General features: G+C 47.7%; 1 protein-coding gene across 4 annotated transcripts in view; it reads left to right on the top strand.

Annotated features, from left to right (window-relative positions):
* Positions 1-27,937, top strand: part of LOC144798392 (zinc finger protein 671-like) — a 152,378-nt gene that overhangs the window by 91,519 nt on the left and 32,922 nt on the right. For 2 of the 4 annotated variants that reach the window (XM_078669234.1, XM_078669236.1), the window contains 2 exons: positions 10,262-10,360; positions 22,398-22,496. In XM_078669234.1, the coding sequence (XP_078525360.1) occupies positions 10,262-10,360; positions 22,398-22,496 (198 nt within the window). The remainder of the gene's footprint in view (positions 1-10,261; positions 10,361-22,397; positions 22,497-27,937) is intronic. The other 2 variants (XM_078669237.1, XM_078669235.1) reach the window with 1 other exon arrangement.

Genomic DNA, 27,937 nt, shown 5'->3' with positions numbered 1-27,937 from the left:
CTCCCCTCTCCCTCCACTCCCCCATCACTACACCTATACTACCCCCTACCTACACCTCTACCCCTGCCTCTCTACACCTTTACTCCCCTCTCCCTCCACTCCCTCCCTCACTACACCTGCACTACCCCCTACCTACACCTCTACCCCTGCCTCTCTACACCTTTACTCCCCTCTCCCTCCACTCCCCCATCACTACACCTATACTACCCCCTACCTACACCTCTACCCCTGCCTCTCTACACCTTTACTCCCCTCTCCCTCCACTCCCCCATCACTACACCTGCACTACCCCCTCACTACACCTCTGCCCCTGCCTCTCTACACCTTTACTCCCCTCTCCCTCCACTCCCACCCTCACTACACCTGCACTACCCCCTACCTACACCTCTACCCCTGCCTCTCTACACCTTTACTCCCCTCTCCCTCCACTCCCACCCTCACTACACCTGCACTACCCCCTACCTACACCTCTACTCCTGCCTCTCTACACCTTTACTCCCCTCTCCCTCCACTCCCCCATCACTACACCTGCACTACCCCCTACCTACACCTCTACCCCTGCCTCCCTACACCTTTACTCCCCTCTCCCTCCACTCCCCCATCAGTACACCTGCACTACCCCCTACCTACACCTCTACTCCTGCCTCTCTACACCTTTACTCCCCTCTCCCTCCACTCCCTCCCTCACTACACCTGCACTACCCCCTACCTACACCTCTACTCCTGCCTCTCTACACCTTTACTCCCCTCTCCCTCCACTCCCACCCTCACTACACCTGCACTACCCCCTCACTACACCTCTACCCCTGCCTCTCTACACCTTTACTCCCCTCTCCCTCCACTCCCTCCCTCACTACACCTGCACTACCCCCTACCTACACCTCTACCCCTGCCTCTCTACACCTTTACTCCCCTCTCCCTCCACTCCCTCCCTCACTACACCTGCACTACCCCCTACCTACACCTCTACCCCTGCCTCCCTACACCTTTACTCCCCTCTCCCTCCACTCCCACCCTCACTACACCTGCACTACCCCCTACCTACACCTCTACCCCTGCCTCTCTACACCTTTACTCCCCTCTCCCTCCACTCCCCCATCACTACACCTGCACTACCCCCTCACTACACCTCTACCCCTGCCTCTCTACACCTTTACTCCCCTCTCCCTCCATTCCCACCCTCACTACACCTATACTACCCCCTACCTACACCTCTACCCCTGCCTCTCTACATCTTTACTCCCCTCTCCCTCCACTCCCTCCCTCACTACACCTGCACTACCCCCTACCTACACCTCTACCCCTGCCTCTCTACACCTTTACTCCCCTCTCCCTCCACTCCCACCCTCCCTACACCTGCACTACCCCCTACCTACACCTCTACTCCTGTCTCTGCACTTCTACTCCCATCTCCCATCTCCCTTAACTTTTAACATGCTGCACAACATTCACAATGCTCTGCAACACACATTAAAAACGTTAACAAAGCCAATAGCTCTTTAATCACTTATAAGGCCCCAAAGGCGAGACCTATTGGCTATGCCAATGCTTGTTATATTTGCTAACACTCGCTCCCCCTCCTTGGCTACAGTTCCACTCTTTCACCCTTCACTGTTTGGCCGCCCCAACCACCGCTCCGAGGTCTGCTTGTTTTTTTTTCTTTTAATATAAAATATTGCTTTGCACTTAATCTCCCTCTGCCGTCTCTCCCCACCCCCCAACACTGCTTGACCGTCCCTCGAGATCGCAGTTTTAAAAACAAAATTAAATTAGTAGAGCCCGGGCAGGAGATTAAGTGATTTGCTAAGAATCACAGAATGTTGAGCTGACGCCGAACCTCCAACACTGGTCCCCAGCTCCCGAGTCGGCAGCTCTGACCGCTGAGCCACAGCCTTTCCTTCTGGGGATAGCATGCTCAGGAATAGCAGCTCTGAGCCTGAAAAGAAATAAAACCTGCTTCCTACAGCTCAAGTTGCTTTTCTTATATGCCAAGAGGTTTCCTTATTTTTCTTTCAATTTAAAATACTGCTTTACACTTGATCTCCCGGTGTCTCTTCCAACTTCTTCGCCCTTCCCATAAAACCGCTTGCCTGTCGCTACGAGATCATAGTTTTAATTAATTTGTTTAATTTAAATTAGTTTTGTTTAATTTAAATTAGTAGAGCATGGAAACGAGGGGAGATGGTAGAGGTGATGCTGTGTACACAGTTGGCTTTGCAATGAACAATGTATTTTAAAACACACTATTTCTGGTCACATGCTATTTTCCATGTGACCTCAAGACAATGCTTTGATATAAATCGCACTCACTTCTTATCTCCATTAGACGCGCGCACATGTGCATCTTCATGTACCTATAATAGTTCCCTAATACTACTGTAGATGCCTGTTAGACCTGTCAGCCCTAGGGTGGTCTTACCCCACATTTTCTCTGCCTCCATTTTTGTCACCATTTTTTGTTGGAGCACTACTGGACCTGGGGACCCTCCGCCGGAGTATAGGCTGCTGGGGGGGGAGACTACACTACTGAGGCTGACTGAGCTTAGGCCCTGCTGACCCCCAAGATAGCTGAGTGGTCCTGCCAGCCTGCTGACCTTGCTCAGTCTGAGGGGAACCAGGGAGACCAACTCCAGTGGGCTTGCCCGGGGCTACCAACAACCCCTCCCACTGCAACTAATTTCTGCAACTAACCCTTGCCATCTACTGCCAGCGCTGAGACTGGGAAGTGCTGTGGACCTGACACCTGGAACTCCCCAACTAGCGCTGTGATTCCTGAGTGCTGGGGAACCTCCGAGCGCTGCTGCTGGGGGGATCACAAGGTAATGAGCGCTGTGTCTGCTAAGCGCTATGCCACAAGAAACCTGCTAATGTCCCCAAGCGCTGTGCGCCCAAAACCTGCCAGGGAACCCCAGCGACGAAGCTTCAGCGCTGCCCAGAACTTGCAGCTACTGCCAAGCGCTGTGATCATATAGCGCTGGATAGCCTAAACCCCGCCAGTGACTCTAGGTGCTGTGGTGTCGCGTTGTTTCGTGCCCAGTACCTGAATTGCTGTTAGGCGTTGCTAGATGAGAGTGATGTGCCCGTGAACTTGAGCGCTATACCAGAACCAGCTAAAGAATGATGATGGATTAAACCCAGATCAGTTGACTGGGGGTGAGTGCTTGCAATGTTCAACACTCCGTCCATCATCCCCTTTGGTTTTGCATTGTTTGCCCTAAGTTGGCAGGGTATGCCCAGACGGGGGTCCCTTGCTTACTTTGCCACTGAATTCAAGCGAGCCTGGCTGATGACGGCTGATTAGCCAGAAATCGGTCCCAGGATGCTTGTTTCCGGTCCAGGGAAGACCTGGCTTGGCAGTTCGGGCTGGACTGTTCCCATGAGGCACAGGGTCAGACATATTTGCATATGGCCATGTCGGAACTGGGGTGGCTGAGTGAGCTAAAGAATGATGATGGATTAAACCAAGATCAGTTGACTGGGGGTGAGTGCTTGGAATGTTCAACACTCCGTCCATCATCCCCTTTGGTTTTGCATATCTGAATGAGCCATATTACATGCACTACATAGGAAATGTTACCTGTATTGTCCTGAGGTTACCAGAAACCGGTTTCCCTGTTTAAAGCGAGAACCTTGCGTTACCTACCTTAACCGGAAATAGATAAAGATACTTGTTTTCACTAATGAACCTGGAGTGGTGTATTTACATTGCTTGTACATTACTGAGTCAGTGTGAGCGTGTGCTGCACAACTACTTAACACATAGCTTCCGGAGTGCCTTCCCGCCTCGCGTCAAGCTACCGCGACGGAGTCGGTGGTCCGTGGGACCTTCCGATTCTAACAATGCCTCATCACCTTGTGCGGCACCCTCATGTTAAAAGCCTCCTTCGACATCCCTTAGGCACCTTTAAGCTTTATTACCCTAGAAGGCGACCCAGTATCAGCACATTGCAGCACTATCTAAAGTAGTGAGGAGCTCCTAACCCCAAGGCTTAGTGATGCATTGCACATCAATCAATCAATCAATCAATCGATATATATCTTTATTTGGTAAACCAAATGACCATAAAATAGTACAGATCCATAAAATTAAATCAAATTCATAAAATGACAGTAAAAACAAGCAATACAGTTGCTTATAAAGAAGGGAAACACATAACACAGTAAATCAAGTCCCGATTCCCTTGATGCCCAGACAGCCCGTAAAAAGAACAAAACAGTAAAAATCACCTGGACCGTTGGTAACATCCGTAAATACAAGGCGGCAGGCCTGACTTGTTTAAAGTGCAACCATTTAAGCAGAAGAATTACAAATCGCTTCCTCAGCCCTCTGTAGTAAGAACAAAACATTGTGAAGTGAAGCAAATGCCGTGGAGGCACGTTGTCGTAGCCACAGGATTCCCTTCCCTCCACCCACGTGGGGAAGCCAGATAATGATGCAGTTGATTAAATCTGAACCCGCCCAATAAAAACCTCTCATTCTGCGAGCGAACCAGTCGCAGGTATGGCTCCAACCCCTGCATGTTTTTTAGAAGCATATGGCCCCTAACTGCTGGCTTCTGGAACTCTAGGCTTTCTCTCTCCAAACGGGAGGGTTCCAGAAACAATGTTTTAACACTCACCAGCTCAAGGGTGGAGAGAGCAGTTTGATTCAGAGAAGTGTCAGGCCTACCTAAAGAAAAAAGTAAGCCTTAACATGAGCAAACCATGGGATACTCAATGCCCGTTCCAGAGACAAACAGTCCTCAATAATCAGTCGGCTTAACTTCAGCTCCTCCCTGCTCCAGATCTTAATCCAGCACATTATCAGACTTAGGGTGACTGGGTCCGAGACATAATCAAGCCCCAGTTCTGTGTGCACAGAAAGGTTAGACTGGGGGACCTAGACCAGCTTGCGCAGGAAATTATTCTCCATTTCCTGGATCCGATCCACCTTAGTGTATCCCCAGACCTCGCTCCCATATCGCAGCTGTGAATACACTTAGATTGGTACATTTTTAAAAGGTCCCTAGGTGCCCTGGAGCCAAGCCTCTGTGAAAAACTAAAAACAGTCCCCATGGTTTTGACCGACTCTGATCTTGTAGCCTCCACCGTAGCCTCCACCATTGGTTTCCAGCAATGTTTGACATCAAATAAATCTCCCAGATAAGGGAAGGCATTGACTTTAGACAGGGTCAATTTGATACCTTAATATTCTTACTGCTAGTAATTTTGGGGCCCACTGCCATTACATGAGACTTTGAAAAATTGACTGAGAGGTCCAGGAGTCTCTTGAAACACACATGTTTTGCTAGTAGTAAATCCAACCCCTGTGTGCGGTCCGAGTCATCAGGACTGCATTGTCCACAAATAACAAGATGGGGAGAAATCTGTTCTTGATCTTTGGACAGTCGGCCGATACCAATAGGAGCACGGACTCTAACCCATTTGTATACGAAGTGAACAAAAGGGTGCGAGTATGCAACCCTGGGTGAACCCCACAGCTAGTTGAAAATGATCGGGTGCAAGCTGCGCTTTGAGAAAAGCGCACTGAGGCTGAGGTCGTTGAGTGCAGATCAGATAATACTGCCACAATACTGGAATCAACCCCCAGCTCTCTAAGCAGTGCACACAGTTTGGCTCGATTCACCTTGTCAAAGGCGGACGTCAAGTCCATGAACGCAAAATGTAGGGATTCAGACCGAGCCACTGTGTATTTTTTGATAATTAGATGGAGATTTAAGCATTGGTCAGCTGTTGACATCCCTTCCCTAAATCCATACTGGACATCACTCAAGATGTTATTATCTTCCACCCAGTCAGACAGCCTATTTAAAATTGCCCTCCCTAAAACCTTAACCGTGGCTTCCAGTAGTGAGATTGGCCAATAGCATTGTGGGCTCTCCTTGTCCCCCTTCTTGAATATGGGGACGATCACTGCAGTAGACCAGGAGGGTCGCAACCCCTCCTGTGCAGCCACATTTAAAACCTGTGTTAGTAGCGGGCCCAAACCTCAATATTAGCTTTGAACAAATCTGGGGGTATACTATCAGGGCCTGGCGCCTTGTTTCTGGTATAGGCAAGGATTCCCTGTTGGATTTCATCTAAGGTGAAGACCACTCGGTTGCCAGTTTTGGCCGGTGTCCCAGGAGTTGTGCCGTCCACCCCCTCCTCATGGTTATAGATACCTTCAAAATGAGCCACCCACTGTTGCTCCGTGATGTGATGATATAAAAGCAGGCCAGAATCCTCAGAAAAACAAGGCTGGTTTACAACACTCCAAAAAAGGCCACTATCCCCCGTGTTACAGGCCTGACAAAGCTCTTCCCAGGCTGCCTCCTGTAATTTGTTTCTACACTCCTTTTGGGCCGCCTTATAGACACTCCTGCAATTTCTAATCAGTTGCCCGTCCCTCGGGGACTGCTTCAAGGCTACCTTCAAATGACGCAAGGTTTGTGAACATTCCCTGTCTTACCATTTTGGGGATTGTGACTCCCGTGGGCTATTGGTTGTGACTTTCAAAAGTGTACTAACCCCCCGACTATACCTTCATATGCTTCCAGTACCTCTCCCTCCCCAGCTTCGCTATTCAAGCAAGTGTTAAAATCATGCAAACAGGTAGAGAGAAGAGACATTTGTAGGCGCTGAGAGTCCACCTGAGCCCAGTTAAGCCTTCTCTCTTTATCCATAACGGACAAGCCCGTGAGGGCCGCACTTGGCTGTAATTTTGGGCCCTCCGCAATGTCCAAGGTCAGGGATAATGGATAGTGATCACTGAAAGGACTCAAACAGATAAAAAAAATATAAAATCAGGAGGTATAATGGTGCAGAGACAATTATAAAATCCTTAAGTGAACCTCTACCTCTCCCTTTATAAGATGGACAAATAACAGGGTTCAAGGAATTCGCCAATTTCTCCATGGTGAAGGTCAGGTTGTAGTGTGTATATCAAACCTAGGCATTAAAAACAGTACTAAGGGAACCAAGGTTGCATAAAGAGAACAATGGAAACAAAATCTATTAAAAAGCTATATTATCCTTAATTAGACATGCACATAATAAAAAACATGACATAATTCATATAAAACAAATTTTCCGTTATAAACAATTAATTACAATACATTATATACAACTTATCAGAATAGTCAATAAAAATCAAAAAGTGGCAAACAATAGTATCGACGCGCGTTTCGGCGTTGAAGGAACGCCTACTTCAGGAGCCACAGATATTTCTGAAAAAAAAAATGCATATAACTATTTTTCCTTTTCCAATAAAACAGTTTTGGATAATTTAAGAAACATTCATTAAAAACACTTATAAAAAACACTTTTAACAAAACCATGTTCTCATTCTATAATAAAGCAACCCTAGTCCCTATGCATATAACTTGCATAGTATACATACATACAAATAACAATGATTCTTATAGAGAATTTGAGCAGTTGCATTTAATGGAACCTGTAGGTCCTGATCTGTTAATTTCAACAAGTGCTAGAACGGCCTCTTCAAATATACCATTACTCTTTTTATAAACCCCCATATTAAGGAGTAGATCTAGAAAGCTTAGAGGATGGTAATGTCAAAGCAGATAAGGGGGCCCCATTGTCTATAACATCTATTTAACTAGAAATAACAATTCTTAATGATGCAATGTCCAGAGATGTTAAAGAGTATTTATATAGCAACATTCAAGGACTTACTTAAAAAGTAGGTATCAGTTATCAGTATTCGCTATCGTAGTCGCGATGGCCTTATTTTATTTTTGAATCGGAAACAGCCGTGTAGAAGATATTGAAGTCTGTGCCTATTAATCATCATTGAAAGGATAAAGGAAGATGTTATAATTATTCGAGTATATGAAAGGGGTTACCATTCTAAGCAAACTGTGCAGCGACTTGATAAAAGCAAAGATAACATCGCCATAATTAACTCACCGATTAAGAAAAAAGCCTTTTGTAATCTCTTAAAAATTAATTCTTTCACTTGTACGTAGCGGTAATAGATTGTTGGATTATTTTCTTTAAAGCTAAGGCTTTCTGGATTTTAGGACTGTCGTATCTAAAAAACATATGGATGAATGATAAGAACTTCAAATTCTAAACTTATTTAAACTAGTGATTCATATTAAGTGCAGATTTGATCCTTTTACCTTATCAATCATTACGACTGTCGTCAAGTCAATATCTTTCTTTTTTCATCATCTATTATTTTCTTTGAATTAAAACCGTGTGCACTCGAAGGATAGTCGGTGGCACAAATCACAGGCGAGTTGATTAAGACTCCTTAACACGAAATATGTAAGAAAAACGACACAACCACAAGAGAGATACTTAGTTGTGTGTATCTATTAACACAAAATATCTGAAAAAGACGACACAAACGCAAGAGAGGTACTTAGTTGCGTGTGCCTGTTACCAACAACGGCTATCCTACAGTTATGATGTAAAAAACTATGTACTCTATACTCACCAAGTAGGGTTTCAATATAGTCTTCTAGATAATAATAATAAGTCCGGACACTTTCTACGGAGCAGATAGAGGTGTCTATTCGGATATATACTCCGATGCAACTCCGTACTTTAAGGTTGAATGCCGTGCCACAGACTCGACCTGTGCGGGTCTACATAAAAAAAAAAAAACAAAGACCGATATCTATTTAGTTTAAATCTCACTAGTTCTTATATTTAAATCTAGGGGGTTGGATACATGCCCTACATCTAATTCACTCACCAAGATACGGTCGCTTTACTGATTAACGAAAGCCGGGACAGAGGATGGCTGTCGGCGTCTTCTGGCGGTTAGATTCAACAACGCCGACCCAGAGCCGAAGTCGATTTTAAATACGTTCATCTAGGTGGTCATGTGACTCACACCGCGATGGAATTTAAAGGAACAACGTCGATAAATTGAAATAATGCGGCAATGAAATAAAATAAAGCGCAGAACTAGGAGACTGTCGTCATACAATAGAAGACAGACAGACACATGTAGCCCATTCTATTCAATTAATATTTGATCACATGACGATCAATATCAATTTGTGCACGAATAGTGATCTGCACCGCGATGAAATTTATAGGAACAACGCCAATAGATTAAAAATAAAACATCGAACCGGGAGATTGTCGTTATGCAAGAAGAGACAAACAGACAAGTATAATCCGTTCTGTATAAACAATACTCGATCAGATAGCGGTCAATATCAATTTGGGCACAACTAATGTTACAAGCATGCAAGCACCAAGCCCAAGGTGCCGCAATTCTTTCTATTATTTATTATCAATGTATTCTATTAGATGTGTATATATAAGTAAAATTACATTAATACTGTACTCGGCTGGACTGATGGTTAATAGATCTTAAGATCAGAGACGCACAAGATCAATATCAATACGGTAATTTTTAATTATGCTCTTTACATGGAAATTAGGACAGTCACAGAATTTTACATAACAGTAGTTCAGATGATTTAAAATATCGCGTTTTCCCACGGAATATCTCCATTCAGGCCCTGCTTAAAGGTATTCAATACAAAAATCCAGTACACCTCTTTCTTTTTACGGATGGCACAACCACCCTTACTGTCTGGTGTCCTGGTCCTGAAGGTCAGGTTGTAAACATCTAGGAGCTCATTTATTTCCCGCCCCTCATATGAGCGAACAAAATGTAAGCCTTCATTCGCCTATTAGCCCTTTTTTCACAGATGCATGTTTGTTAAGATACATCGCGATGCTGTCTTTTAACCTTCGGCTAGAAGCCCCCCTCTTTTAACTGATGCATGTATTGTAAATACCACTTCACCGTCACCAGTTATATCATTCCCCTCGGATTAGATTAGTGGTTCACTGGGTGAGCTAGGAATCAGCTGCAGATATGTATAAGTGACACTACAAATTTTCCTGATTTCCTCCCAGTAGTAGGCCAAAGATGGCACCTCTAACCACTATTATTGCTGCTAGCTGCTATCTGGCCTCGTCTGTAATTCCTCATTCTAATTCCTCTGGTCCTCTAGGCAGAGCTGCAGGTCTCTCTCTCTTCACAATGGTAATTCCTCATTCTTAGACTTCTACACTCCTCTAGTACAAAACAATATAATTTACAATGCCAATAGCTCTAACTTTCAAAAATGCGAGACCGATTGCATTGCAAATGCTTGTTTATTTTTTGAATGGTTGATTGTGTGTCTCCTTAGACTCTTTCCCGCTCATAGAATTTTGCCAGTTGAAGCTGTGAAATACTGTGCATTTCTGCACGTTGTAATGTTATTGTTTTTACTGATTACAGGTCATGAGATGATTACATTTCGCGTAAAAGACGAGAATGAGACCTCTTGCTTGGGCTATGAGGAGAGTATGACAACAGAGACAATCAGAAGGGCTACTGGTGAGTAACCAAATCAGCTTCCTGCAGGCAGAGGTCGCAGTTGCTTCATAAAATCTGTGCAACCTTTGTGTCAGCCTTGTCTACTTCCATCAGTCTCTGATGGTCAGTCTTGTCTGCTTCCATCAGTCTCTTGTAGTCAGTCTTGTCTGCTTCCATCAGTCTCTGATGGTCAGTCTTGTCTGCTTCCATCAGTCTCTTGTAGTCAGTCTTGTCTGCTTCCATCAGTCTCTGATGGTCAGCCTTGTCTGCTTCCATCAGTCTCTGATGGTCAGTTTTGTCTGCTTCCATCAGTCACTGATTGCAAGTCTTGTCTGCTTCCATCAGTCTCAGATGATCAATCTGGTCTACTTCCATCAGTCCCTCATGGTCAGTCGTGTCGGCTTCCATCAGTCTCTGATGATCAGGCTTGTCTGCTTCCATCAGTCTTTGATTGTCAGTCGTGTCTGCTTTCATCAGTCTCTGCTGGTCAGTCTTGTCTGCTTCGATCAGTCTCTTGTAGTCAGTCTTGTCTGCTTTCATCAGTCTCTTGTAGTCAGTCTTGTCTGCTTCCATCAGTCTCGCATTGTCAGTCTTGTCTGTTTCCATCAGTCTTGCATTGTCAGTCTGGTCTGTTTCCATCAGTCTCGCATTGTCAGTCTTGTCTGCTTCCATCAGTCGCTGTTGGGCAGCCTTCTCTGCTTCCATCAGTCTCTTGTAGTCAGCCTTCTCTGCTTCCATCAGTCTCTTGTAGTCAGTCTGGTCTGCTTCCATCAGTCTCTGATGGTCAGTCTTGTCTGCTTCCATCAGTCTCTTGTAGTCAGCCTTCTCTGCTTCCACCAGTCTCTTGTAGTCAGCCTTCTCTGCTTCCATCAGTCTCTTGTAGTCAGCCTTCTCTGCTTCCATCAGTCTCTTGTAGTCAGTCTGGTCTGCTTCCATCAGTCTCGGATTGTCAGTCTGGTCTGCTTCCATCAGTCGCTGGTGGTCAGTCTGGTCTGCTTCCAGCAGTCTCTTGTAGTCAGTCTTGTCTGCTTCCATCAGTCTCCGATTGTCAGTCTTGTCGGCTTCCATCAGTCTCTGATGGTCAGTCTTGTCGGCTTCCATCAGTCTCTGATGGTCAGTCTTGTCTGCTTCCATCAGTCTTGTCTGCTTCCATCAGTAGCTGGGGGTCAGCCTTCTCTGCTTCCATCCGTCTCTGATGGTCAGTCTTGTCTGCTTCCATCAGTCTTGGATTGTCAGTCTGGTCTGCTTCCATCAGTCTCGGATTGTCAGTCTGGTCTGCTTCCATCAGTCTCGCATTGTCAGTCTTGTCTGCTTCCATCAGTCTCTGGTAGTCAGTCTTGTCTGCTTCCATCAGTCTTGGATTGTCAGTCTTGTCTGCTTCCATCAGTCTCTTGTAGTCAGTCTTGTCTGCTTCCATCAGTCTCCGATTGTCAGTCTTGTCGGCTTCCATCAGTCTCTGATGGTCAGTCTTGTCTGCTTCCATCAGTCTCTGATGGTCAGTCTTGTCTGCTTCCATCAGTCTCGGATTGTCAGTCTGGTCTGCTTCCATCAGTCGCTGGTGGTCAGTCTGGTTTGCTTCCATCAGTCTCTTGTAGTCAGTCTTGTCTGCTTCCATCAGTCTCCGATTGTCAGTCTTGTCGGCTTCCATCAGTCTCTGATGGTCAGTCTTGTCGGCTTCCATCAGTCTCTGATGGTCAGTCTTGTCTGCTTCCATCAGTCTCTGATGGTCAGTCTTGTCTGCTTCCATCAGTCTTGGATTGTCAGTCTGGTCTGCTTCCATCAGTCGCTGGGGGTCAGCCTTCTCTGCTTCCATCCGTCTCTGATGGTCAGTCTTGTCTGCTTCCATCAGTCTTGGATTGTCAGCCTTCTCTGCTTCCATCCGTCTCTGGTGGTCAGTCTTGTCTGCATCCATCAGTCTCTTGTAGTCAGTCTTGTCTGCTCCCATCAGTCTCCGATTGTCAGTCTTGTCGGCTTCCATCAGTCTCTGATGGTCAGTCTTGTCTGCTTCCATCAGTCTCTGATGGTCAGTCTTGTCTGCTTCCATCAGTCTCTGATGGTCAGTCTTGTCTGCTTCCATCAGTCGCTGGGGGTCAGCCTTCTCTGCTTCCATCAGTTTCATATTAATAAACCTACACTGATTCCAGTGATGGATTTATTTATACATGCACACAGTGCCCACCTTAGTTATGCCACCTGAAATCAAACTGACTACTAGTGTACCTGCTGACTGGTGTGGCTCAGCCTGCCACCACATACACGTTTCTGACCCCCAGCAGGTGAGAGCCCACACTTTCTGAGGGCAGAAACAATGCCTGCTCCGGCCCGAGGTCATTTCACCGCCTCCAAGCAGGACGTCCATCATATCAAGGCCGGAGGCTTCAAAGGCCTCTGCCACCTTTGAAATGCGACCCAAGGCGTCAACAGATAGGGGAAATGCCACCGCCTGCCCTGGGTCCATTTGGTAACAGGACATGCTGGAAAAATAGCCAGTAAGGATTCGTGTTCCCTCATCCAGCTAGTTCCACCCCTAAGGCGGGCTACCTGATGTGAACACAAAATTAAGAATTCCACCATCTTGCTTTTGGAAGAATTTGGCTCCCTGCGTCAGGGTTATGCCCACTTCCTTTAGGAAGGTCATATAGAGGGTGTAGACACACTAAAGGTAAGTAGCCCATTGGCTTCAATCTGTCACTCCCCGGAAGTCCCCTAAATTGAGTATTGAGGAGGCACCCAGATGCCAGGAGCTCAGATTGGACAGATCCAGAAGAAGAGGACAAAGAAGAGCCGTGACCAATGAGAACTGAAGACTGCTGTGAACTTTTGGTGCCAATCCCTGCTTGCACCAGTCTTGACAATCGTGACAGAGTGACTTGTCTTGCAGCTGAGCAACTACCAAGAACCCTGATAGACTGCAAGCCCTTCACGAATCGCCAGCAGCCTCCGTTGGAGTAGAGGAGGTACTCCTCTGCCGCCGCAGGCACTGAAGAAGCAGAGCCTAGTTTACAGTGTTGCTGCTCCCCAGCCAGACCGATGCAGGAGCCCCCCATAAAGAGGTACCTGTGCTCCTGAAGACTGTGGAGTCCTCACAGTCAGGCGGAAGTCTCGATCGGGATCACAAAACGTTGGACATAAAAGATCTTAAAAAATGGTTGGTGAAGTCTTTGATTATTTTTTATCAAGCTTTACAAAGTTCTATGGAAAATTGCCACATTGGTGGAGCTTTTTGCATCGGGACGTCCTTGTGAACTTTGTGACTTCTGCTGTAACTTGTCACATATATTTCTTTGTTTAAGGTTTCATAAAGGTGGTTCTACATTATGAAAAAAAGTCATTTTCCTTCCTACTGTCATTATGTAAGGAAACAAATCTCTCTATACATTTCCCAGCATAGAATTATGATTCAAATAAGTAAGTCGTGAAGATCGCACGCTATGGGGCACGTTTGCTTTGGCTGGTTCTCTTGACCTGAAAACTAGCTCAGTACACAGAGAAAAATATTTGGAAGGAAAACCGCATGAACCAAAACAAACTTTGCCAGTCCTAGGCCTCACTCTCGAACATACACACCCTCGCAAAAAAATGTGCCACTAATAAGATCTTCTTGAAGTAAAAGCCGGCTCCTTCAAAGGCCCTTTTCTTAGTTCCCGCCTAGGCATCGCTTGCACAGTCTCTTCGAGACAGGCTGTATTCAAGATATGGGCATTAAGCAACACCCATCTTTCTAATTGGCTCCTTTAACTGTCCTTTGTAAAATGGCTGCTTTTTATTGGTTAATATGGTCGCTAGTCCCACCTTTTTTTCTTTTGTAACCTCCCATGAGGACTGCCCCTCTTACATGTGATGTTACTAATCATGTTATTTATTATTTTGTCTGAGCACTCTTTTTTCATTTAGACTCAAGAACTCACTCGCACCCTTGCTTGCTCCCACTCCTCATAAATATGAAGAACTGCTTTTTAGGTCGCACCTAGAGGCAGCAGAAATGCACTGCTCTGCGAGGCATGCTGTAATGTCTCTGGGAAGTTAGAAGATGCCCACCGCTTGTGCTTTGCTACTTAGTCCGCCTTTCTAAATGCCATAGTTTTGGTTGGTGGATAGGGTACATTTGTCCCGCCTTGTGGCTGTTTAGTTTCCACCCTGGTGTTTGTCCCTGCTGCATGCATCCTTTCGATATGGAGCGTATGTTTTGGTAATCGCACTACTTTTTCTTTTTCCTCTGCTTGTTTTTTAATTTCCTGTTGTGTTTCACTTTGCTCCCGCCCCCTCCTGTTGTCTGTGTTCACCTTGCTCCCGCCCCTCCTGTTGTGCGCATTGCCATTGCTCCCGCCCCTCCCGTTGCCCGTGTTCAACATGCTCCCGCCCCCTCCTGTTGTGTTTCACTTTGCTCCCGCCCCCTCCTGTTGTGTTTCACTTTGCTCCCGCCCCCTCCTGTTGTCTGTGTTCAACATGCTCCCGCCCCCTCCTGTTGTGTTTCACTTTGCTCCCGCCCCCTCCTGTTGTCTGTGTTCAACATGCTCCCGACCCCTCCTCTTGTGTGCATTCCCATTGCTTCCGACCCCCTCCCGTTGTCCCTGTCCCCTCCCATTGTCCGTGTTCACCATGCTCCCTCTCATAGCGTTAACTGCGTCACGTCCCTGCTGTGCATGGGGCTCAGTGTACCCAATTACACGCTTTCATTTTCTTTGAGCTATACATTAGTACTCCACTGACACCAATTGTTACTGAGGACAAAGGCAGGCCAGTGATGCAAGAGCTCGCATTTTGGGCAGTGTGTTTTGGGACATAAAGCGCCGACCCTCAGCTTTTCACTGCATACCACGTGCACTGTAGCTATAATATCCACCCCTCCCATCGCTTCTGTGTATGTCTGAGAGAGAGGTCCTGGTTCATATAGTGAATGAATGCAGCTACAGAGTCCTGGGACATGCTTTTCTGTGCTGTGTAATTGCGATCATTATAAACAACCCCTTCATGACTCAATCCCTGACCTTCCCCATCGTTGCGCGGACCACCCAGGGCTGGAACTGCATCTCGTGTAGGGAGATTGATAACCCCATATGGGATGCTTCTGCATTGGCCAAAGCACGCATGCAATCCGGCAAATTTCTAGAGTTATGAAAAGAATCCTTCAATCTGAGGCGCAGGCCTGAGCTTGTGTTAAAGGAGAATCCCTGAGACAGCAGTCATCACAGGCAGTTAATCATGCACTTGATATTTTGGAGCTCATGACAAAGTCGAAGGAGGTCAGGTCGCTTATGATCATTACCTGCATTAATTACCAATTTCCCTGGAATTATTGCTATCACAAATTGCGATCATGTTCCCATCGGATATATTTGAGCCTGAGAGGCAGGAGAAGGGACTGTTGCATCACATGTAAGCAGCATGAATCCCCATCTCCATTAACCACCCACCCCACAATCCATCGTTCTGGCGTTGTAGCACCACAGCGTGATCTGGATTAAGGCTTTGGGTCCCAGCCACTGGCTCAGTGCAGCAGGAGGGTGTGTGTGCTGTTTCCAGCAGCAAGGCTGCCTTTCAACGGCTTGCTCTGAAACAATGCCCACTGTTCATCTCAAGGTCAGGCTCTCAAACACTCTATTGGCGTTGCCAATGCTTGTTATATTTGCTAACGCTCGCTTCCCCTCCTTGGCTCCAGCTCTAATCTTTCACCCCCCCAACCACCTCTCTGAGGTGTGCTTGTTTTTTAGTTTAATTTAAAGTATTGCTTTGCACTTAATCTCCCTGTGCCGTCTCTCCCCACCCCCTGTGCCGTCTCTCCCCACCCCCTGTGCCGTCTCTCCCTACCCCCTGTGCCGTCTCTCCCCACTCCCTGTGCCGTCTCTCCCTACCCCCTGTGCCGTCTCTCTCTACCCCCTGTGCCGTCTCTCCCCACTCCCTGTGCCGTCTCTCTCTACCCCCTGTGCCGTCTCTCCCCACTCCCTGTGCCGTCTCTCCCCACCCCCTGTGCCGTCTCTCCCCACCCCCTGTGCCGTCTCCCCCACCCTCCAACACTGCTCGACCGCCCCTCCGAGATCGCTGTTTTTTTATTTTATTTAAATTATAGAGCCCGGGCAGGAAATTAAGTGATTTGCTCGAATCACAGAATGTTGAGCTGACGCCGAACCTCCAACACTGGTCCCGAGCACCCGAGTCAGCAACTCCGACCGCTGAGCCACAGCCTTTCCTTCTGGGGATAGCATGCTACAGAATAAGACCTTTGAGCCTGAATGTAAAAAAAACTGCTTTCTACAGCTCAAGTTGCTTCTCTTTTATGCTAAGAAGTTTCCTTTTTATTTCTTTTAATTTAAAATACTGCTTCACACTTAATCTCCCTGTGTCTCTCCCAAGCCCCTTACCCCTCCCAAAACACTGCTTGCCTGCTGATCCGAGATTGGTGTTTAAAAAAAACTGTTTAATTTAAATTAGTAGAGCACGGAAACGTGGGGAGATGGTAGAGGTAACGCTGTGTACACAGTTTACTTTGCAATGAGCAACACACTATTTCTGGTCACATCCTATTTTCCATGTGACCTCAAGACAATGCTTTGATATATATCGCACTCACTTCTTATCTCCATTAGACGCGCGCACATATGCATCTTCATGTACCTATAATAGTTCTCTGATACTAATGTAGACGCCTCATCATCTTGTGTTATGTTATGTGTTGGTTCTTGTTAAGCGCATGTAGGAACTGGGGTCACCAGTTCCCCGGGGGGTAGCTTGGCTCGAGCAGGTAGGCACCTGAAACCTTAGGTGTAAAATGACCATACAGCACACACATCCACTGAGGCAGGAAACGCACACAATGACTGACACCACACCAGTGAGTTTGAGTAAAAATCAAATAGCTTTTATCTAGAGCAGAGTCAGGGTAATCAAAAATCACAGTATCTCTATTTCATCAAAGCGTTTCCTCAAAACATTTCATCAGAGATAAACATGTCATTGGAGCATTTCACCAGAGCATTTCATCAGAGATAAACATGTCATTAGGTCTTTGGAGGCAATTCATCAACATCCGCCTATGCAAGAACGAACAGCTCCTTTTGCAGTACTAAACATTTCATTATAAGTCAGGCATGACCTCTCTTTAGGCAAGAATAAAACATTTCGTCAGGCGGGAATAAACATTTCATTTAACCTGGGTAGCATTAGCTCTCTCAAACAGGATTTCCCTTAGGCAGAAATAACCGGCTCATCAGGCAAGGATGAGCTTTTCATAAAGCAAGAATACCCACAGTTCCTGGGGCAAGAGCCAATGGGGCCAAGCAACAGTCTTCCCCAGGGGAGGGGCAGCTCCGGGGCCTCCTCCTCGCTCCGGAGAGGTCCCGCTTCTGTGCCGGTTCTCCGCCCTCCCCCGGGGCTTTACCTGCAATCTTTGGCTCACACAGGAGCCCTTGCGTGGAGTCTTTGGCGAGGAGGGGGGCCCTGACTCTCCTCAGAGCCCTCCAGCCGTGTCCGACGATAGCAGGGTTAACCGGGGCCCCCAATGCAGCAGCGGAGGCCCCGCGTTGTTGAAGGGCTGTCCCCGGGCCTCCCACAACTCCGGATCGAGGTCAGGCCCTTCTGGGGCTGGCGCGGGCAGGTGGGGGCTCTCTCCCTGGTCCCGGGCCTGGGACCAATCGGAATACGGCGATGGGGGAAGGCACGCCGTGGCCGCCAATGGCAGCGCGGCCCTCGGGTGGGCCCGCCTCCCTTCCAATAGCAGGCCTCAATGACGGGGGTGCGACTGGTGACGCGGCTGGCGTCCCCCGTCACGTGATGGGGTTATTCATGGCCTCAAAGGCCTAGTGCGGCCTCCCCGCAATCCCGCAGCGGCCCTCCTCAGGCTCCAGGGGCCGCGCAGGGGAGATCCCAGACGGAGCAGGACAACTTCAGGGCCCAGCGCAGCCTCGGCAGTGGTGAGTTGACCTGCCAGCGCTTTCTTTCCTGCCGCGCTCGTCAGGGGGGGGGGAGGCACAGCGCTCAGGAGGCACACAGCGCTCGGGCCACAGGCAGCAGGTCAGAGTTCTAGCGCTACGCAGAGGGAGCGCTCCACAGACAGTTCTGGTCAAGCTAGTGCTCGTGGAGACAAGTACAGCGCTTCTAAGGCACAACAATTCTGGCAGTCTACAGCGCTGGTTAGGTAGGGCAGACAGCTCAGCAGTGGAGATAAGGCAGGACAGCACAGGGGTCCAAGTGATAACAGAGGGGCGCAGAAGCAGCACAGCCCGGTACCTGGTTGAGCCCCAGTAGTCCTGCTTGGCGCTTGGTGGTTCCTGCGCCCTTAGTAGATAGCTTCTTGGGGGGGGTGGGGGGGGGTGAGTTGAAGGCTGCTGACAGGATTCCTCAGCAGGTCACTGCAGGTGGTCCCTGGGTTCCCCTCCCGCCGGGCCAGATCAGTGGGCTAGTTCAGTGTTCCTCACACAGCTTGGTGGGAAGCGCCTAAACCCTGTCACCCCCAGTGGTATAGGTTTCTGACTAGACCCTACCGTCTAAGTCTCCTGCGTAGGTTCCCCCAGGTCAGTGAATCCCCAACTGACTAAAAACGTTCCCTCCTTTCTTTATATATGCCCAGGTCAGGTGACAACCCTCTAAGGTGGCAAAAGCAAACCCCGCCCCTATTCTAGAAGGTTCCAAGAGCTTCCCTACTCTAGCTATGGGCAGGCAAGGCAGGCTGGTATTGCAATAATGTTTAAGGGTTCCAGCCAGCTCCTGGCAACTAGGGTGCTACTAAAAATACCACTCCGCAGTAGCAGGGGCCTGTGGCAGCCATGTTGGAAGTAGAGAGCACCTGCACCTTAGCATTGATTAGCAATGGGAAGGCGCTCGGAGACCTAAGGCCAACGAAAAAGAGGGTGGGAAAAATGAGGCAAGGGCGAAAAAAATAGGGAAAGACCACCCTAGGGCTGACAGGTCTAACAGCGCATATATCGCCGTAAGGTCTCATAGCGCTAGCCTGGACTTAGAAACCAAAGGAAGGCGAGAAGAGGGACAAACCATGGGGAGGATGGGCTTAGAATAGCCAGGTTTGGAGGGATTTTGGGAATTTCTTTTGGTCGTTCTTAGTACGAAGATACAGAGGCAGTGTTTTCCACAAAGTGGGGGCAAGTTTAGAAAACGATCTTCTGCCGTTCTTAACAGTGCGGATCTTCGGGACAGTTAGGAGGTATTTATTGGCAGATCGAAGAGTTCTGGCTGGCTGATACCTTTTCATTTTGTTTGCTAGATAGTGGGGGCCGTATCCACTAAGGGTTTTATGTACCAGACCACAAATTTTAAAACTGATCCGCTTCCTAGCTGGGAGCCAGTGGAGGGCTTTCAGATTGGGTGCCGAGGGAGAGCGAAAGGGGATATTTACAACCAATCTAGCCGCTGTGTTCTGCAGGACTTGGAGCCTTGTTAAGTGCTCTTCGTTTATGGATGCTAAGAGAGCATTGCCATAGTCCAGGCGGCTAATTATTAATCCCTGGACTAGTGGCATGCGAGAAGACAGTGGAACCCATTTAAAGATTTTACGGAGGCTACGCATTAGTCCGTAACAAATGCGGGCCACGTAATAGACGTGATCAGACATAGAGAGTTTATTGTCAATTAGCACTCCTAGATTGCGGGCTGCCGGCTTAGGTGAAGGGCAGTATGCCTTGGGTGGGAGGCCACTAGTCATTTGTCCACGATGTTTGTGCATTACCGAAAAGCAAGATTTCAGTTTTGCTAGCGTTGAGTTGAAGATGATTGTTTGCCATCCAGTCGTAAATGTTTGCCATACATTGCCTGAATCTGTGTTTGGTATCAATGGGGTCTGGACCAAGGGTGATTAGCAATTGAGTGTCGTCAGCGTATGACACTGTTTCAAAGCGATAGGCTTTAATCACATTGGCTAAAGGTGATACAACAGGTTAACCTTGTCGACGCTCATGACGAGCTGAGCTCGTCATGAGCCACGGCGCTCCGGTGCCTATGACGAGCTCAGCTCGTCATGGCCCGTGGAACGCTCAGGTGCAGGGAGAATTCCCCCGCTTTGCTGAGCGTTCCACGGCAGGTAATGCACCTGTGACGAGCTGAGCTCGTCATGAGCACCGGAGCGCCGGAGCTCATGACGAGCTGAGCTCGTCATGAGCATGGGGGCGCTGTTTGCGCCCCCCTGCCCCCCAGCACAGCGGGGGAATAACCCCGCAGCGAAGGGGCTAAAGAGTGTGGGACTCAGGATGGATCCCTGGGGAACACGCTTGTCAGTGGGCTGGCTGCTGGAAGTAAAAGTACCTGTACGGCACCCTCATGTTAAAAGCCTCCTTTCGACAACTCTTAGGCATCTTTAAGCTTTATTACCGTAGAAGGCGACCCAGTATCAATATAATACAGTACTATCTAAAGTAGTGAGGAGCTCCTACCCCCAAGGCTCAGTGATGCATTGCACATGTGTTTTCCCCGCAGAACACTAATGTAACACTAACAGGCCAGCTCTTGCGCTTGCGCTGTGGTCCACTTTCCATGCTAATAGTCTTGAGCAAAACTTATCTCACGTCACCGTTGATCCTGATGCTATTATGTGGTATAACTATATGCACTTATAGCGACTTCGTTACGCTTGATAACAACACTGTAACATTTTCTCAGCAGCACGATATTAACGGTACAACTGAATATGATGTGTTTACGTGCTCAAAAACTTGACCCCCATGAGTGTTTGCGTTTTGTGTGCTCGCGGTTGCAGTCTCTCTTTTATGTCAACCGCCACAATGATAGGCGCATCTCGCAGCAGTCACACTGCTGCTTGCTATGCAAACACGTTCCAATAGAAACTACACACAGGCAAATTACAACGGAGCAATGTTAATAAGCAACGCAAGAATAGCGTCATTTTTTCGTGCTAAAGCTTAATTATACGAGCCCCTCTATTTCCAAACGGGCTCATTCACGTCACTTTTAGTTTCAGAACATGCCGTTCTCTTCCCCACATGGATGTGCGGAGCCAATTTAGGATCACTACCGGCACGTGCCACTTTCGCTTAACCTATCAGGGCCACCTGGCAGACTATAAAAACTCTGTCTCCAGAGAGCACTTTAAGATTTGATTAGAGAGACATGAAGCAGCTCTGCAAGGGACAGTTGTAAACCAAGAATTGGCATTAAACAGGATGTTTGTAGCTGTACGCTCAGGGGCTATTCAGTTGTTGATTTAAGTATCTGCCGAGCTTACATTTATTTCCCAACCTTACCTGTAGACTAAAACACTTTTGTCCTTAAATCCTCCATTCCATAATGACTGCTTGAGGTAATTCACCACCTTTTCCTACCAGCAGTTTCATATCTTTTCTATGTTTTGCTATGAAAACTCACTATTTTTCTGTTATTTGACCTTCACCAATGCGGTAGGTGTATATAGTGCTGAGCAACAGAAGTGTTACAACACACTTATTCCAAACCTACCGGTTAGTTGAGAGAGAGCGCTATGCTGCGTCTTTTAGGCTTCGCCTATTAGCCCTTTTTTCACAGATGCATGTTTGTTGAGATACATCGCGATGCTGTCTTTTAACCTTCGGCTAGAAGCCCCCCTCTTTTAACTGATGCATGTATTGTAAATACCACTACACCGTCACCAGTTATATCATTCCCCTGGGATTAGATTAGTGGTTCACTGAGTGAGCTGGGAATCGGCTGCAGATATGTATAAGTGCCACTAGAAATATTCCTGATTTCCTCCCAGTAGTAGGCCAAAGATAGCGCCTCTAACCACAATTATTGCTGCTAGCTGCTACTCTCATCCCGTAGCTAACGCCTCATTCTAAGTTCTCTAGGCAGTGCTGCAGCTGTGTCTCTGTTCCAGTGGTAATTCCTCATTCTTAGTCCTATACACTCCTCTAGTACAAAACAATAGGTTTATATAACCCCAATAGCTCTAACTTTCAAAAATGCGAGGCCGATTGCATGCAAATGCTTGTTTATTTTTTTGAATGGTTGATTGTGTGTCTCCTTAGACTCTTTCCTGCTCATAGAATTTTGCCAGTTGAATAATCTGTGAAATACTGTGCATTTCTGCACGTTGTAATATTATTGTTTTTACCGATTACAGGTCATGAGATGATTACATTTCGCATAAAAGATGAGAATGAGACCTCTTGCTTGGGCTATGAGGAGAGTATGGCAACGGAGACAATCAGAAGGGCTACTGGTGAGTAACCAAATCAGCTTCCTGCAGGCAGAGGTCGCAGTTGCTTCATAAAATCTGTGCAACCCGTGTGTCAGCCTTGTCTACTTCCATCAGTATCTGATGGTCCGTCTTGTCTGCTTCCATCAGTTGCTGGTGGTCAGTCTTGCCTGCTTCCATCAGTCTCCGATTGTCAGTCTGGTCTGCTTCCATCAGTTGCTGGTGGTCTGTCTTGTCTGCTTCCATCAGTCTCCGATTGTCAGCCTGGTCTGCTTCCATCAGTCTCGGATTGTCAGTCTTGTCGGCTTCCATCAGTCTCTGATGGTCAGTCTCGTCTGCTTCCATCAGTCTCTGATGGTCAGTCTTGTCTGCTTCCATCAGTCTCTGATGGTCATTCTTGTCTGCTTTCATCAGTCCCTGATGTTCAGTCTTGTCTGCTTTCATCAGTCTCTGATGTTCAGTCTTGTCTGCTTTCATCAGTCTCTGATGGTCAGTCTTGTCTGCTTCCATCACTCTATGAGGGTCAGTCTGGTCTCATCCATCAGTGGTCGTCTGGTCTACTTACATCAGTCTCTTATAGTCAGTCTTGTCTGCTCTGCCTCAGTCTCTGACGGCCAGTCTTGTCTGCTGTACCTCAATCAGTCTCTGATGGTCAGTCTTGTCTGCTCTGCCTCCATCAGTCTCTGATGGCTAGTATTGTCTACTTCCATCAGCCTCTGATGGTCAGTCTTGTCGGCTTCAATCAGTCTCTGAAGGTCATTCTTCTCGGCTTCCAAAAGTCTGTGATGGTCAGTCTTGCCTGCTCTGCCTCCATCAGTCTCTCGCGGTCAGTCTTGTCTGCTCTGCCTCCATCAGTCTCTCATGGTCAGTCTTGTCTGCTCTGCCTCCATCAGTCTCTCATGGTCAGTCTTGTCTGCTCTACCTCAATCAGTCTCTGATGGCTAGTATTGTCTACTTCCATCAGCATCTGATGGTCAGTCTTGTCGGCTTCCATCTATCTCTGAAGGTCATTCTTGTCGGCTTCCATCAGTCTCGGAAGGTCATTCTTGTCGGCTTCCATCAGTCTCTGATGGTCAGTCTTGTCTGCTTCCATCAGTCTCTGATGGTCAGTCTTGCAGAGTTCGTAGATTCCATATTGATGTTTTAAAATTATTTGTATCGAAGTTTACTTCACACAGGAGTCGTGGACTTTCTGTGAAAGGAATGTGTGGTGATAAATAGCATGATTCTTCGTTCCTGCACGGCGGAGCCGCCCTGCTAGGGTCCGGGGCTCTTTAAAAGAGGAAGTTGGATGATGCATGTGAAATGAATGAATGAAATTAAATGAAAATTAGATTTTTATAGCGCACTTCTACCCTGAAGCCTCTTAGCGTTTGGACCGGGCGGGCGGAGAACGAAGCCAGGATGTACAAGTTAGTGAAAGAGGAAGGTTTTCAAGAGTCTGAGGAAAGTCTGTAGATCGGGTTCGCTGCGCAGAATGGGCGGCAAGGAGTTCCAGAAAGTGGCGGCATTCCAAGAAAAGGAGCGTCCACCCCATCTGGCTTCTCGTACTTTCCTTGTAGTTGCAAGGAAGGCTGTACTAGAACGCAGACTTCAAGAGGGTTGATAGGGGGTAACTAAGGAACGAATCATAGCGGGACCTGATTTCCACATGGCTCTATGAGCTAAGCACATAGCCTTGAATCGAATTGTGGACTGTATTGGCAACCAGTGGAGCGTCTTCAGGGCAGATGACACTGAGTGCCTCCGGGGAAGCTCTAGAAGTAGGCGGGCTGCACAGTTCTGGGTCACCTGCAGTGTTTTGATGGTGGCCAGTGGTGCGCCCAAGTACAAAGCGTTACCGTAATCCAAGCGGGACAAGATGAGAGCTTGCTCCATAATCCTTCGAGCCTGAAAGGGGAGTAAAGGCAACATTTTCCTCAACAGCCTCATCAGGCCGAAGCAGATGGCGGAAAGCTTGGTGGCTTGATGGTTAAAACAGAGAGCACTATCCCACCATACCCCCAAACTCTTAATCTGATCTTTGTGTGTGTGTGTGTGTGTGTGTGTCCCAGGGTATGGGGATGTTCTAGTTAGGAACTGGAATAATAAGATCCTTAGAAATTCACTGGAAAAAAACAAAGGTGATAGAGAAGTTATAGTTAGGCTCAGGTTTCCTACACAAACCCTGCCCCCACCCCCCAAACGAAATGAAAAGAGACTAACCGAACCCAGTTGAGTCTTCATTTTCTAAGTGGAAATATCTGGAGAGTCCATTTGCATTGGCATGGTTACTCCCAGGTCTATATTCCACAGAAAAGTCAATCCCCTGTTGGGAAATGGACCACCTCGAAAGTTTGGAGTTTTCACCCTTCATTTTCTTTAGCTATACAAGGGACTTATGGTCAGTCTGAACAATGAAGTGAATAAGAAACTGGTATGGTCTGAACTTCAAGGCCCTGACCACAGCAAAGGCCTTCCTCTCAATAGCTGACCAATGCTTCTCCCTGGGAAGTCACCTTTCTGCTTATAAAAGCTACTGGTAGGTCCTGGCCATCTGCGTTAAGTTGTGATAATACTGCACCTACCTCTATCTCAGAAGCATCTGTCTGGTCAATGAAGGTTTTAGAGTAATCAGAACTTTGCAGGATGGGAACCGTGCACGTGGCCTGCTTCAGATCATCAAATGTCTTCCGACAGCTAACTGTCCACTGAACCTTTTTAGGCATTCTCTTGGAGACGAGATCATTAAGGGGAGTCCCTATGGACCCATATCCTTTAACAAACCTCCTGTTGTACCCAGTCAGGCCCAAGAAAGCTCTGACCTGCATCTGGGTAGTGGGAGCAACCCAGTCCATGATGGTCTGGATTTTGCTCTCCAGTGGCTGAACTTGGCCTCTACCTACAATGTGACCTAGATAAACAACCTGACTATGCCCTATCTGGCACTTAGTAGCCTTGATAGTGAGCCATGTCTTTTGCAGGACCTCAGAATATTTCTCAGGTGGACCAGGTGATCCTCCCAGGTGGAGCTAAAGACAGCAATAGTGTCTAGATATGCTGCGCTAAAGGCTTCCAGACCTGTGAGAATTTTGTTCAGGTGCATTTTTCAAGCCAAAAGGCATTACAATAAATGGATAATGCACACTAGGGGTTGAAAATGCTGCTTTTGGCTTGGCTTGCTCAGAGAGTCTGATTTGCCAACAGTCAGGTCAAATGTACTGAGATAATTGGCTGAGACCAGAGAATCAATGGGCTCATCTGCCCTGGGAATGTGATGGGCATCAGTCCTAGTGACTGCATTGAGACCTCTGTAGTCTACACAAAATCTCATCTCTCTCTTAACATCTCAGGTGTGAGGCTTTGGCACAAGGACTAGAGGACTATTCAAGGGGCTATCTGAGGGTTCAATGACCCCCAACTCCAGGATCTTTAGGACCTTTGTCCTGATACAGTCTCTGACATGGTCAGGCTGTTGGTAGATTTTACTCTTGACAAGCAGACTGTCACCTGTGTCCAATTCATGGTTACACCAGGTGGTTTGACTTGGAATTAGAGAAAACAAGTGTGCGAAATGATTAAGGACTTGCCTACAATCAGCTTGCTGCTGGTCAGTGAGGCTGCCTGCCAAGGCTACTCCACCCCCTGACCAAACCAACAGCGTCCTGAGAGAGGAGATCAGGGAGAGGATCACTCTCTTCCTCCTGTCTCTCATCAGTGGCAACGAGCAAGCCTATGCAAGCCCTGTCAACAAAAGGGTTTAGGTAGTCAACATGAAGAACCCAATGAGGGCATCTGGGAGTGCCTAGGTCCACCAAGTAGGTGACCTCACCTTTTTTCTCAAGGATGGTGTGGGGGGCCACTCCTCTTGTCTTGAAGAGCTGCTGGGGCCAAAGGCTCCAACACCCAAACTTTCTGTCCTGGTAGGTAAACAGTCAGGAGTGCCTTTTGGTCATGCCAAGCTTTCTGAAGCTCCTGGCTGGCCTTACGGTTTTTGATGGCCTTCTTCATGTACTCAGCCACATGTGAACCCAGGCTAAGGACATAGTCCACTATATCCTGTTTAGGAGGTCTGCGAGGCTGCTCCCAGCCCTCTTTCATCAGACACAATGGACCCCTAACTGGATGGCCAAACAGAAGTTCAAATGGGCTGTAACCAACCCCCTTCTGAGGAACCTCGCTGTAGACAAAGAGAAGGCAGGATAGTAAGACATCCCATTTTCGCCTGAGTTTTTCTGTGAGTCCCATGATTACACCTTTGAGGGTCTTGTTGAACCTTTCAACGGGCCCATTGCACTGTGGAGGGTAAGGTGTGGTAAACTTGTAGTTTAAACCCCACTCTTTCTACACTACAGTGATCTAGATAGACATGAAGTTTATACATCTGTCTGACAAGACCTCCTTAGGAAACCCCACTCTGGAAAAGACTCCCAGAAGGGCCCTAGCCGCTGCAGGTGCTATAAGGACCCTAAGTGGAATAGTCTCTGGATACCTAATGGCATGGTCCACCACCACTAGGATGTAACTGTGTCCAGATGCTGTTGGAGGGTTTAAGGGACCAACAGTGTCTATCCCTGCCCTCTCAAAGGAAACCCCCACCACAGGTAGTGGTATCAAGGGGCCTTTTGTAGTGCCATTTGGCTTACCACGGACTTGGCAAGTGAGCAACAAAACTCCTTGGTGTCTTCAGACATGTGGTGCCAGTGAAAATGAGGGACAAGCCTGTCCCAAGTCTTGCTTTGCCCAAGATGTCCTGCAAGTGGAATGTCATGTGCTAGGTTTAGAAAAATAAACCTGTACTTCTGAGGTATAACTAACCTCCTGGTGGCACCAGGCTTGGGGTATCTATATTCAGAAAACAGAAGCCCATCTTCCTAATAGATCCTGAGAGACCCCCTGACATTCCCTGCCTCATCAGCAGCAGCTTGCTTTCTGAGCTGTTCAAGAGAGGGGCAGAAGTTCTGCTCCTTACATAAGTCTGCCCTGGAAGGGTCCCCTGCCCCCAAGAACTCTGCTGAGTCAGGTATCTGATAGAGACACGTTAGTGATAGATTCCTTACCTTAGAATATCCCCAGGCGTCAGACTGGATCCGGAATTTTTTTTGCGTAGCAGTACCCATGCGCGTCGGTAGGCGTCATCCGCGGCTCTGCGTCCGTCGTGGGCGCCGTGATGACGTCGTCGGAGTACTTAGACGCCGCCTCCGCGTGCGGACGTCAGTTCTTCTTTTTTCCGCGCTAGCTAGCGCAGATCTGGAAAAAGTTGTACCCTAGTCACTTTTTGATTAACCTTTTGAGATCCTTTGTGATCCATTTTCGAAGTCTAATCGACTCCGACGGTGCCGGTAGGGATGCCCGGGTTCAAGCCCTGCGCCGACTGCAACCGACTGATGTCGGTTACCGACTCCCATCGCCGGTGCCTGCACTGTTTAGGCCTGGACCACGACGGCAAGTCCTGCTCCGCATGCAGGGCCCTGACATCTAAGGCT

Source organism: Lissotriton helveticus, chromosome 12, assembly GCF_964261635.1.
Source record: "Lissotriton helveticus chromosome 12, aLisHel1.1, whole genome shotgun sequence".
Classification (NCBI taxonomy): domain Eukaryota; kingdom Metazoa; phylum Chordata; class Amphibia; order Caudata; family Salamandridae; genus Lissotriton; species Lissotriton helveticus.
The sequence above is the reverse complement of the archived record's forward strand: the minus strand, read 5'-3'. Positions and strand labels throughout refer to the sequence as shown.